This window comes from Salminus brasiliensis, chromosome 13 (genome assembly GCF_030463535.1).
Source record: "Salminus brasiliensis chromosome 13, fSalBra1.hap2, whole genome shotgun sequence".
In the NCBI taxonomy this organism is placed as follows: Eukaryota; Metazoa; Chordata; class Actinopteri; order Characiformes; family Bryconidae; genus Salminus; species Salminus brasiliensis.
Window position 1 is genome coordinate 28,519,508 of NC_132890.1, and position 14,289 is coordinate 28,533,796.

General features: G+C 40.5%; 1 protein-coding gene across 1 annotated transcript in view; it reads left to right on the forward strand.

Moving 5' to 3' along the window:
• slc30a4 (solute carrier family 30 member 4) overlaps positions 1-11,263 on the forward strand; it is a 14,034-nt gene extending 2,771 nt beyond the window's left edge. Inside the window, exons 3-8 of the mRNA XM_072694812.1 lie at positions 2,786-2,932; positions 3,087-3,240; positions 6,178-6,373; positions 6,892-6,997; positions 8,756-8,890; positions 9,077-11,263. Coding sequence (XP_072550913.1) covers positions 2,786-2,932; positions 3,087-3,240; positions 6,178-6,373; positions 6,892-6,997; positions 8,756-8,890; positions 9,077-9,228 — 890 coding nt within the window. The 3' untranslated portion in view covers positions 9,229-11,263. The remainder of the gene's footprint in view (positions 1-2,785; positions 2,933-3,086; positions 3,241-6,177; positions 6,374-6,891; positions 6,998-8,755; positions 8,891-9,076) is intronic.
• Positions 11,264-14,289: the final 3,026 nt, after the last annotated feature.

Below are 14,289 nucleotides of genomic sequence, written 5' to 3' on the forward strand. Positions count from 1 at the left end.
TGATGAACACTAGAGGGCGCTCTTGTGTGAGTCCTAATCGAATGGGCTAAAAGTAAAAAAATAATCTTAATAAGTCTTAATAGACTCTTGAGTTCTTGGGTGTCTGTTTACAAAGATACAGCTGGACGAAGCCCAGTGTTTGTTAGCAGTGCTACTCTAGCATATCCCACTTCCCGTGTGTTCGCAATGCTAGCCTACCATTTCCACATCCCGTTTGTTCGCAGTGGTAGTCTAGCCAATGAACCCATTCAATTGCGGGGTTTCTCGGGAGCACCCTGTAGCTCCTGTCTGAATAAATTGGTAGACATTATAAAGTGGTCGTTTTTCTCACTTCAAGTTCTCTGACAGAAGATCGTCAATATCAGAAGATTTATAATTACGAGCAATACATTTTACTGTATTGCTGTAGAGCTGAGCTTATACTTTATTGTGTATAACTGTAATCCATTCTGACATTGCACAATAAATGCAGTTCATTTTTAAAATGAACATGATTGACAACTGACACCAGATGCAGTCAATCTTCCAAGACCTGTTTGATATCAGACAAAAGGATGTAGAGAGTGAGAGAGATCTACCCACCCAGAGATAACCAAGCCAGTTGTGCTCTCTCATGCTCCGGCTGCTGATGGCAGCTGTTCATGTTATTTTATGAAATCTTCCTTTAATTGTTTTTGTAGCTTTTGTATTTCTGTATTTCTGAAGTGTAATTTTTAGTCTATGCGTTGAGATTGGAAGAGAGTTTATTAGCAATGACTAGCATCTCCCGTGGTATACTAAAGAAGCACATGTCAGACACCAAACACGTCTTGACTGATGGACTGCATCTGGGGTCAGTGATTGATCATGTTCATGTTCATTTCATGAATTCCACTGAATATCTGGAGCAACCCAGACGAGAAAGAGTTCCTTTTCTTGGAAACTGTTTCCTCCACATGTTCTTAGGGAGTTCCTTCTTTTAATCTCAACTAAAAAACACTGTCACCGTCAGGGGAATTCCCTGCATAGAGGGGTTTTGTGAAATGTTTTTTTTGTAGAGAAACTTACCAACTTGGGCAGTGGTGGGAATAGAAACCAAGGGTTGCCGTGACTACAGCACAAATATAGGCTTTTTATTTACTATGCTACGCATGTGTTTTTTGCCACATAACGTCTGCTTGATCCCATCCACCATCTTAACGATGTGTGAAAACTCAAAACTAAAATCTCTGGTTTTAGGGAGCGTACTCATAACCATTTGGTGTAATAACTGTCTGTGAGGGAGCTTTCAGAAGCAGATGTCTAGTTCACAAACACTGTGAACAATTCAGACTCTATCATTTCTCTAGAACGGAGCCATTCTGTCGCTTTGTTCACATCTTAGCTGTTTAATTTTGTAGAGACTTTTTAAGAATCTGTGACCTTCATTAAAGGGAAAATGATTGCTGGAGAAGGATCCACTCAAAAGAAAATGGATGTGAACAGAGGTGAAGAGATATGGTCTCCTACTTGTTTTTCTGGCTAAGAGCGAAGAGCTGCATTCTTTCCAGCATGGCGAATGTTCACTTCCTGTTTTTAGAGCGCTCTCTTGTCAGTAGTGGATGTGGTAAAAGTTGGACAGCTTATCAGTTTTAGAAAATCAAGACCGGAATGTAAACTCTTGAGTGGAATTTGTTATGACCCTTCATATAACTGAAACTGGAGAAGGCATAGTTTAAGGCATAGTCTTCCTGCCCCTCTTACTTCAAATGTAGTTAGTCTGCTAAGGCACCCAATCAGCACAGAATCAAAAAGGCTCATGAAAGCTAATACCCCACAAATTAGCATGTCCATGTTAGCCATGGTGAAAGTTCTTCTCCACAGTGGCCCAGCATAACGGGGTGTGAAAGCATCCAGGAAGCCTCATTACTGCAAAGTAGAAAGATTCAGGTAGGAAATCTCATGCAGAAAAGTGATGGCCAATTTACACCAACATAGTTGCACTGGAAATATGCGTTCAGGTTGCATTCCGAGCTCTGCTGAAACAGTAAGTGCTTATTATTGTTCTTTTATGTCAGTTTTTAGAATAGAATTACCAGAATTACTTGTCAACCGACAAGGTACATACACTACCACTTGTCAACAAATGCACATCTACAGCTGTGAGTGGAGGCTCATAGGACGATTTGTATTTACTGCAATGGAGTAAAAGTGAATTACACTCCCTAACTATAGGTATAGCCCACCAACAAAAAAACACCAGTTCTTTAGTTCTCTGGAACCCTTCTCAAGGGAATTAAGTATTTCTCAGCTGCAGTGACGCTCAATCCAAACCAGTGTCTGTAAAAAAACAACAACAAAACAAAAACAAACAAACAAAAAAAACACATGAAAAGCACAGCGTATTTCAGAAGTCCAGCGCCTCTGCTGGCTGGAGATAGCATCTCCCATCTTCCTATGTTTCAATGGCAAAACAGGCCATTTTCCTTCTAATTTTCCTCTTCCAAACTGTCTTTCTATCTCCAGTGTCTAATTCCAACAGTTAGTTTCCAGTTATTTTTTTATTTCCCCCAGAAATCTGATTTTAATACAGCCTTAAGGACAGCCTTGGCAAGAAAAGACCACCTGCAGAACCTGAATACCGCCTGTTCATTAAATGGAGTAGCTGAGTTGTAGTGGAACTTACATGAGCTGCACTTTTACTGTTAAAACTTTACACTAACCAGACAAACTGGGAACAAATTTGGCTTCGAGGTGAGTGTAACCACATGTTTTCTATGGTTGTTGATCCAAACAGACCAGAAAGTGTGTGTGTTTTTGTGTTTAGGTGGCTATGTGGCCAACAGCTTGGCCATAATGACGGACGCTCTGCACATGCTAACCGATCTGATTGGTATTGTTGTGTCCCTGCTGGCTCTCTGGCTCTCATCCAAACCACCCACAAACAGATTCACCTTCGGCTTCCAGCGCCTGGGTAACTCCTCACTTCTCCCTCATCCTTCTCCTCTCTTCTCCTCTCCTACCTTCCCTTTATATTCTAATCTCATTTCATCTCTTCTTCTCTCTTCTGTACTCGTCTGTACTGTTCTCGTCTCGTCACTTCTCATTTCTTCTCCTTTGTTGTGTAGAGGTGATGTCTGCTGGGACCAGTGTGTTGTTGATCTATATCCTGACTGGAGTGCTGCTGAATGAAGCGGTGCAGAGAACACTCCACCCTGACTTCACCATCGACGGAGACGTCATGCTGATCACTGCCGCTGTGGGTGTGGCTGTTAACTTGATGTGAGTTTGCAGTTTTTTACCAAACAATGTTTATTCATGCAGTTTATTTATGAAGTAAAGCGCATACTCGCCCCTAATATCAGCTGGTCTCCCACCCTCTCGGTATGACTCACAAATACACATATTAGAGGTCGATAACGAGCAGGTAGAGGCGAGGCTTAGTAAGGATTCACTAGGCTAGACAGCATCCAATCAGAGGGTACTCTTACGTCCAGTATCAGCCTGGGGGTGTCCAGCGTGCCACCCACTGCTACATCATTCTCTGTCCTCACCAGCTGAGTTACAGATTCAGCAGAACTGACTTTTTAAACTCTTGGTGGAGCACTAGCCAGTAGTAATTAGCAAAGGTGTCATTTATTGTTGTAAAGCAGCTTATGTTGGACAGAAATGACTTGTTTTACCTAAATGCTAAAAGGAGTACACTATATGTCCAAATGTTTGTGGACAATCGCTCTGCTGCTTTTGAAATCAAGGGTAATAATAGGAAGTTTGTTTCCCTTGGCTGCAGTAACCGCCTCTACTCTTCTGCAAAGGCCTAACACTAGATTTAACACTAGGAACATATTTGTGAACCATTAAAGCGTTAGTGAGGTCAGGGCCTAGCAATGGATGATTAGCAATAGATTAAAAGTGCCACTTAAATTTATCCTCAGAGCTCAAGCGCTCCAGAGAAGTCCTGTCCACTGCTCCACAGCCCATTACTAATGCTGCTCTAAATAGTGATAACTTAAAAACTGTATTTGTTATTAAACTAATATGAGACAGGCTTTGTTCCATATTTGTGAGATTAGACTTTTAGAACAGGGTGTTTTGTGTGAGAAACCCTGCTGCTCGGTCATTTGGGTTCCACTACCCAAATGGACCAGCGCTTCTTATTGGCCATGAAACAGTTCTCACGACCAATGAAAAGCACATTTCTACAATATACCTGACAGAGGTTAAAGATTCTCAGAGCTCAGTCCACCACTAAACTGAACGGATTGCAGAAAAACAGATCCTGGTTTCTCCACAGTATTCTGAGATTCTCAGTCCAACACAACAGGCTAAAGTTAGTAGCCAGCCCTGACTCTGGTAGGCATAAGGTTTCTACACTGTAGTCGTAGTTTTATCAGTGTGTGTACATATGTAAATAGGCTAATGGTGATGATGGGTTTTCCCAGGCTGAGCAGTTTGGAGAACAGGTTTCTGTTGCTCAGTCTGAGCTTTCATTAGCAGTGGATGAGGCATCCACTGCGGCATCCAGAGGCATTATTTCTATGCACTGTGTTTAAAAATACGGCTGTTCCAATGTTGGCAAGTTTCTTTCATCTGTAACTTAATTAATTATGTTCTCTAAATTATTGTGGATGTGGCCTATGTATGTGAATATGTGCCCATTAATGGATATGCCCTTTTTGGGTGAATCAGACAGGATTTAGCACTTTTTCAATAAAAGTGGCAGCAGTGTAGAAATGAGTGAATGTGTGAGTATCAGTTTTAATAACCACCTAAAATAAAGTGGGAGATTTCTGAGGTACAAAAATGTATTTTTGTAATGTAAGTTTGTAAAAAAAAATTGTCCTAAGCCTACTGAATACCTATGTCAGATTGCAGATTTTTTTTCTGGGGAAGTACCTCCATCTCCACATGTTTCATATTCTCATTTGAGGAAGTTGGAAACCCCATCTACACATGGTTAATAAATCAACTCAAGCTCTCCTCTTTACATAGTTAATTTACCATAGCTAACTAACTACACACAGTTTATTACCCATAGCTAGCTCTGCTCTACACACGGTTTATTACCCATAGCTAGCTCTGCTCTACACACGGTTTATTACCCATCGCTATCTCTGCTCTACACACGGTTTATTACCCATAGCTAGCTCTGCTCTACACACGGTTTATTACCCATCGCTATCTCTGCTCTACACACGGTTTATTACCCATCACTAGCGCTGCTCTACACACGGTTTATTACCCATCACTAGGTCTGCTCTACACACGGTCCTAGCACCACACCCCACTCTACACACAACACTACATGCAGCACATGTCTTTTTATAGATCATTTATTGCACGTTTCACGGTTAAAGTCCAGACCACAGCTGTCCCCATTCACTTTCTCAATTCTCACTTCATGTCTCAGTATTCAGTCAACCCATGTTATTGGCTAAACAGCAAAGAAAATGGCTCATTAGGGTAAATATTAATAACACTCTAAATGTAGGTATTGTGATATACACTGAGATGGAGCTACAGTCTCTCATTAGGGTAAATATTAACACTCTAAATGTAGGTATTGTGATATACACTGAGATGGAGCTACAGTCTCTCATTAGGGTAAATATTAATAACACTCTAAATGTAGGTATTGTGATATACACTGAGGTGGAGCTACAGTCTCTCATTAGGGTGAATATTAATAACACTCTAAATGTAGGTATTGTGATATACACTGAGGTGGAGCTACAGTCTCTCATTGGGGTTGAATATTAATAACACTCTAAATGTAGGTATTGTGATATACACTGAGATGGAGCTACAGTCTCTCATTAGGGTGAATATTAATAACACTAAATGTAGGTATTGTGATATACACTGAGATGGAGCTACAGTCTCTCATTAGGGTGAATATTAATAACATTCTAAATGTAGGTATTGTGATATACACTGAGGTGGAGCTACAGACTCTCATTAGGGTGAATATTAATAACACTCTAAATGTAGGTATTGTGATATACACTGAGGTGGAGCTACAGTCTCTCATTGGGGTTGAATGGGATTTTTAACAGTGTTCTGTCTTTACAACTTCACAAGAGTCATTATGAAAGAACACAGCTCTGGATGGAGAAATTATCTCATGGTATTGAAATGTGACTGTGTACAGAATACAGGTATGGCAGTTACATAAGCGTTGTCTGATAGGTGTGTATCTGTATGTGTTTGTGTGTGTAGAATGGGCTTTCTTTTGAACCAGTCAGGCCACCTACACTCTCACACACACTCCCACGGCCACTCACACTCGCAGAGGTCAGGACGCGGTAATCAGGGGGACGGCAGCCTGGCAGTGCGGGCAGCATTTATCCATGCTCTGGGGGACCTGGTGCAGAGCATCGGTGTTCTGATCGCTGCTTACATCGTCCGGTTTAAGGTACACACACACACACACACAAACATTAATTCAAGATATTAATGTTTGATATATTAGTGAGAATTTTATTCTTTGTATATTATTGTTCTTAGAACATCATTCTGGATATTCAGTTTACTGGTGCTTTATGTCTCTGTTTACTGTTCTGGGTGTGTCTAACATTTCCACATTATTAGAGATTCTTACCGGTTATCTCAATGTTGTGCAGCTGTGAAGCCACAACATCAGATTACAGTCATTATACACAGATCTGGAACCAGAGTTTTATAAGCATGAATAATGCTGGGGTGTGTGTGTGTGTGTGTGTGTGTGTGTGTGTGTCTGTGTGTGTGTGTGTGTGTGGGGGGGGGTGTGTGGGGGTGTGTGGGGGTGTGTGGGGGTGTGGGGGTGTGTGGTTTGATATTTGAGAATGTGAAGCATTACTGAGTGCATTTCTGTCTGTACAGGTTGAGCTTCACAGTGAACACTGCTGTGTTAAACAACACATTTATTTTAAATGTGTGTTTTGTGTTTTCTAGCCCGAGTATAAGCTGGCTGATCCTGTGTGCACATACATATTCTCTGTGCTGGTGCTGGTCACCACATTCCGCATTATTAGAGACACCGGCCTCATACTGCTAGAGGGTAAGTCTCGCAAACAAACACACACTTGAAGCAAGTGTCTCCCAATGTAGTTGAGCAGTCAATACATGTTGTGTAGGTGTCTGGAGTGCTGAATAGGAGTATATGTGTAAATACATGTTGTTGTTGTTTTTGACATCACTAAAACAATGAATTTTCAATTTAAGGCCCTATCCGGACATGGGGGTCCTGGGGTAATTCTCTTTGACAGAGGCTTCTCTGTGATTTTCTTCCCATCCAGATCGACCGTGTCTGTGTTTTGCCCTAATGTCTTTAAAATTTTTTTTTAAAAATCACAGGCTGAATTACCTACTGTCATTTAATAAACTCTGTGGTCGTCTGATAATTTGAGGACTGTCCGGATTCACATCTGGTTTTCCAGGCGGTTTTAACTTGCATTGGGGAACATGGTTGTTTTTTACCGTAATTAGCCTCCGAGCATGCATATCACAGCTGCTCCAGTGTATTTTAAACACCTTATGAACCGTTAAACATAAACGATCAATAAACCAGTGTCTCCTGGACTGTTTGAGTGCTGCTGTGTGACAACATAAATCAAACCCGCTCAACCTCTAGGACTTTTAATGCCATGTGGATGTGTAAGTTTTATCTCTGAGGAGACATGTTACAGGTTTTTTTTTTATAGGCGTCCCTGTAGGAAACAAATCCAGTCTGAATAGGGCTTTTGTCTTCATATATAGAGGAAATGTATGACTGTTTTTACCACATTATACGTTTAATTTTTAAGACATGAGGGAAATGGCAGTTTTCTAAACAAATGCTCTTTTGAAAACGTGGAGATTTTTGAGGTCCTATTTTAGTGTTTCCATGTGGATGAGCAAAACCCAAACTTTTTGAAAGCGCTGATATCACACTGTTAACTTGCATACTTCTTCCTCACTGGGTTTTTGTTTTCATTGCACTGTAACACAGAACGTTCTACACTCACAACTTACAGAACTTACAAAAACTCCCCTTCTCTGCCTGATCAGATGTGTGTGTGAGATTCAGAGACAGTTGTGTCATCACAGTGGTGTAAACATTTTTTTCATTTGAGGCATTTTTTCTTCAAATCTGTTTTTGAGTGTGTGTGTGAGAGAGAGAGCAAGCGCAGATTAAGGAGTTTGGCTGTTTTGAATTTTGTTCGAAAATTGAGAAACTGTTGTTGTTCGTAAAAGTGCTTCATCTGATGGATGTTAGGCTTTTACAAGGATTTGACCTCAAACTGAGGTGTTGGCACCCCCTGCTGGGCTGTCAAGATCCTGCAAGCATTTTAGGGCTGTTTTGTGTTTTGGTCTGGACAGAAAGAAAAGAGTAGAGAAAAACTAATTTGTGTAAAAAATATCTGTATAGATGTGGACAGGGCCCTAGTCTAGCGGAGGGCGGGTTTCAGAACAGCACCGACCGAATATGTGTGTCACACAGCGAATGTGTGATGGAAAATTGGTTAAACCCAGTGGAGTTAATCAGTGCAGTGGGATTAATATTCAATCTATGTCAGCTGAAGTCTAAAAAAGTTTTATTAATTGACGATGACATCGTCTCTGCCTTTCTGGGAAATGGAAAATTCTAATGAGGCTGTAGACAACTGACCAGGACAAATTTTCTAGAATTCTCATAGTTTTAAGATCATCTTTACTGGTAGAGAGTTAATGTGATGCGCGCTTAACCATTCTTTCCTTTCTTTTTCTTCCATTTATTTTATATTCCCTGACCAATTATCTGACTCTCTCTCTCGTTACATTTCTATCCTCCTTCTAGGTGTTCCACGCCACATGGACGTGAGTGTGATGAAGGCAGATTTACTGAAGCTGGAGGATGTGGAGGCAGTAGAGGAGCTGAAGCTGTGGGCGCTAACAGCAGATAAAACTGCAGCTATCGCACACCTGCAACTCAGTGAGTCATTCCTTATATTCATTTTATTACAAGCTACATGGCCACAAGGATGTAGACCCTGGAACACCACACCTATATGTGTGTTAAACATCTCACCTTCAGTAGTGTCCAGTGAGTGAAGGTGTTGCCTATACAGTGGCCAGTGAGTGTACTGTAACAATAATGGTGTTTGTTTTCTCTCTCCAGTGCCGGGCAGCATGGGGAAGTGGGAGGAGGTGCAAGCCAAAGCTCGCCATGTGCTGATGATGTCACACAGTGTGTCTCACTGCACGGTGCAGCTGCAGAGCCAAAGGCAGGGGGCACCACACACCTGCTCCAACTGCCTACTGAGTGCCTAAACTCCTACACCCGCTAACATGCACACATCAACACATTTACGCACCCTTACATCTCCTTCACACTGCTACTGTGACCGTAGATGTGTTGCTATGCAACAGCACAGTCAAAGCCAAAGGCTGCGGAGTGACTGTCCCGCCAAAAACGGACTTTTAACCAACGCCCAACCAACGTGTCCTGCTTCCACCCCCATCCCCCCAACATCAAGATTAATCAAACTCTCTCACTTTTGATAAAAAACACTTTCATACAGGTGTGAAACGAATGGTATGCACAGTTTTTCTTTATTTTGGCCACGTTATGGTGGTGTAATTGTATTTTATTTGCTCATCTTCCTCGGTGGCTCTGCGTGTTTTTAGGGACACCAGGTCTGTTCAGCTCGTTGTTTGCAAGCACAAAGGAGTTTATTACATCAGGGGTGCTCTGATGGCGATATTAATGGAACAGTTCAGCGAAAAATGAAGTGCAGATTTATAGCTTTTTGCTGGAAATAAAGATTGGGATGCGTTTTGAGAGACAGGTTGAGACTTTTTTCTACATATATTTACTGATACTGTTATTGTTAGCAACACAGCATTAGCCTAGCATCTACCATTGTAAACTAAAGAAGCTCACGTCAGATGCTAAACATGGTTGGGCTGATCAACTACATCTGGGGTCAGTGGTCAATCAGAGTCATTTGAGTTTTTGCTGAACTGTTCCTTTAAACCGCCAAATGAACGCTGCTGAATGTCCAGCTCCACTTCTGTCCTGTCTGGTCTGAGCAGGCTTAAATCTAGTACTTAACTTAGCGTTCTTTAGTCTTGGTGCTGGTTTAGCTCTCAGTAAATCTGAATAACTTGAACCCGAATGGAATGACCCTTAGTGACTTTAGGCTTTGGTTATCTGGCTAAATATCCTGCTTTATTAAATAACTCCCCAGAAACACACCTGCTTCTTGCTTAAAAACAGCTATTCAGCTCAACAATGGAATCTAAATAGCCCTCATTGGTAGGATAAGAAGTCCAGGAAAAGCTCTATACTGTGATTGTTCGGCAGTTTATTTTTCAGTGAGCCAGATAACCAGTAACCAGTTAACCCCTTAAATTTAAGCTATATATTAGATACGGAATAATAAAAAGTCATTAGTAAGGCGTCTGTCTACTAAGAGAAAAACTACGGACCACTGTGGGCTTAAATTATCAAGAATAATTATTATATACTAGACTCTGGGCTACTGTGATAAGCTAGTCCAGCTCGAGGCTTTTGAAGCGTTAGGCTATAGCTCTAGGCTAAAGAAGCAAGTCCAGCAAGCGGGACAGCGTAGTCTTTTGTAGGCAACGCTGGTCTTGCTCTAGTCTAATAAATCTAATTCAGTGTTAGACTAAGACTGTCTAGGTGAACAGTGTTCTCAACAGTCTCCAAACCCCCACAACCTCAACTGCCTTTCTGTTTTTGTTAGAACTGACTTTTCATTTTATTTTACCTAATCCTGACTGACTTACTGGATCTGTGCAGCAGACAATCAGACTGCTGTAAAGACGTCTCTGTCTTCCGCTGCATTTCTCACCATGCCACATAAACCTTAGTACAGCGGCTAAATACTGACAACCACACTGCAATGCAAAGGGGTTTGGAGGACGCATGTGCCTTTCCGGGAAAAAACTGCTGTGTGAATTCTTACATCCAAACACTCGACTCCAGTCAGCCTCAGCCCGCTTATCACCTTTTAATTTTCCCTTTTTATTTAATGTTTTCATTTAAAAAAACATTTAAAATGGTTTAGTTGCAGATTTCAGATTTTTTTGCATATCACATAACTCATTTGTGTTTTTTTTTTGTTGTTGTTTTTTTGTATTTTGTTATTTTAACCGTTTTTCCCTTTAATTTTTGTAATTTAGTAACTAAGTTCTGATAATTTGCACATTCTCGTAACTTGAACCGTAATTAATGAAAGATTTTGCAGTGTTTGTGTTGTGGAGCGCTTGGAGTGGGTCTGAAATGATCAATTGGCCACTCAGAAGCTCCTCATAACTTGAAATAAATCTGTTTTAAGGACCTGCACATGAAGGCTGCACTTTTGTACACACACATTTTGGTTCTATGTCTTCCCACCACTGGATGGCGCCAAACGTGTGAGTAAAGTTAAAGATGTGAAAGTGTGAGTGGTAAATTCCTCTGGTTAAAGTGTAACTGTATTACTTCCACTTCTTCTGGTGTGTGTGTGTGTGTGTGTGTGTGTGTATATATATATATATATATATATATATATATATATATATATATATATATATATATATATATATAAATTTTATATAAATATAAATTTTATATAAAATAAAAACAAATTTCATGAAAAGTACAATTGCCAAATAGCAATAGGAATACATCTATCATGCTTTGGGCTTGCTGCGAGTGGCATTGGCAAAATTGTACAGGTGTGAAAGGAATAGTTTGCAGCTGTGGCTTATAAAGAGTTCTGCGCTGTGCTTAATACAGTATTAGCACTCATCAGAGAAACTTCCCACAGTGCAGACAGTACAGGGAGTGAACTGTACTGGTTGTGCTGTCATTAGAAAAACGTCATGAAGCAACAGAGCAACGAAAGAATGAAAACAGCTGCTCAGTGATGATTCTGCATTTTTCACCACAAACACGCCCTCTGACGACACACGCATACACACCTTTAATTTCTCAATCCACCAACACTTCCTTAATGTGTGTAACCAGGTTAACCAGCAGTGAGGAAAGGAGTGATGTACTGGGTTACTGTGTGATCGGTTATCTTTTGATTGTTTAGTCTATGATAGTAATTTTAACTGGTTAGCCTGTGACTGGTTTATCTATTGGTCAGCCTATGATTATTTCTTTAACTGATTACAGTGGTTCACCTATTAGTAATCTTGTGACTGGATAGTCTATGATTAGTTAGTCTGTGACTGGTTAATCTATTGGTTAGCCTATGATTGTTATTGTTTTGATTGATCCTGTGACTGGTTAGCTTATGATTGGTTAGTCTGTTGTTATTTTTAGACTGATTTTCCTGTGCCTAGTTTTGTTAGCCTGTTATAGTCAAGCCTATCATTGTTATTTTTAGACTGGTTGTCATGTGACTAGCTCATTTCTAATTAGTTAGCCTATTATAGTTTAGCCTATCATTGTTTTTTTGTGACTGGTTATGATTTGTTATTTTTTTAAACATCCTGTGCCATGTTCATCTATGATTGGTTAGCCTGTGATTGGTTGCCCTTTGACTGATTAGCTTCTGACTGCTTTGCTTATGCTTTGCCTGTGATTAAGTAGCCAATGGTTGATACACCTCTGATGAAATTTGTGATCGTATAATTTTGGACATAGTGAGTGTGAAGGTCAAGCCCAAGGTCAGTGGCCCAGTAGTCCTGGAAAGAAAAGGAAAGGAAACATTTTTTTTAGAACCTGCAGTTGCCATAGCAACATGGTGCTGAGACACTGTCTTTACATACACACTTGTAGCATCAATGAATTCTCCAAAAATACCTGCCCTCATTTACTGCCCCATCACCACAGGGCCTCATCATTGCAGAAACATACCAGTCAGTCAGTCAGTTGGTCAGTCAGTGTGTGTGTAAATGAGAGATGGTATTTTAAACACACACACACACACACACACGCCTAAACAGTGTGTAAAGAGGAGCAGTGAGGCGGTTTCTGTTTTCGGTTTGAGGTGGGGAGAGATAATGTTGACAGGAACAAACGCACACATTGCATTGTCATCACATGACCACAGTGTGGGAGGCAATGGATGTGTGACTTAGTCACGTACACACACACACACACACACACAGAGGGAGGGTATAGTGTTACTGTGTGACTCCTCTTTGCTCTGACTGATGGAATTCTGCTCTCACAACAAAAGAGCTGGACATCCTGACAGAGAGCTGAGGGTGAAGGACACAGCAACTGGTCAACAAAGTATGCAAAAAAATCTACACACACACAGCCTTTATTAAATGTACCAAAGCCATGTAACACACACCAGTCAACGGTTTAGACTCACCTGATTGAATCTTGGGGGGCTTTCAATTCTATTTTGTTTGGATCGGGCCTAACAAACTTTGTTCTATAGTTCACTTCCAAGTTGCTACTAGTGGGAACACTTTTTACGATGGTCCGTCCCAAACAATAGAATTCAATATATGAGCAAGATTTCCCCAGTGCAGGTCAGCACTGTAATGATCCTATAACCTGCCTTTTAAAAACTCTTTACAGTCCTCAAATGCTGCTAATAAAGCCATATGAGTGAATACATTGGTGTATTTTTAATTGGATGTGTGGTTAAATTGAAATTGGCAAGTAATTAAACCATCAAATGATTTCTTTGATTGTGTACCATGTAGATGGTGTGTGTTTTAATTTTCATGAAAAATAATGGGTAGATTTTTAGCAGTGACATACTGTATCTGAGGGATAGGTCTGGATTTTACACTACAGTATACTTCAATTAATCAGACTGTGCCTTTAAGACTGATGTATGTACATTAGCTCTGTTCTCATTGGCTGGCCTGTACTGTGCTTGGTTTAAAAAGCAGTCTGGGATGAAACATTTGTTATCATGTCAGCATAAAGGGGAAAGGATATCACTGATGTAAACTACATGGGCAGGGGTACATTCTGTATACTGAATTGGTGGGGCAAAACTGCTGTGAACATAAACTGCTATGAATGGAGTGAGTAGGGCTAAACTTCTGTGGGCTGAATGGCAAATATATACAAATACATTAGTTTTTATGACCTCACAAAACAATTAATTCACTGTTTAGTTGCAAATTAGTTTTTACAAATGGACTGAATGGACCAGTTTAAAACTTTTACATTGTTACATCTGATTCTTTAAATGAATAATCATGAGGTAAAATTGTTTTTCTATGATATGGGTCCTTTAGAGTCATCTGTGAGCATACAGAGCAGTCCCAAGGTGCGCCTCTGGAGGCTCTGAATGGAAAAACCAAGCGCCATTTCTTGTGAATTGCTATGGCAACGTTCCCCAGGGATTATCATAGCATCACAGCTTTATGTTTTACATCCTGCAGGCCAAGGAAAATGGC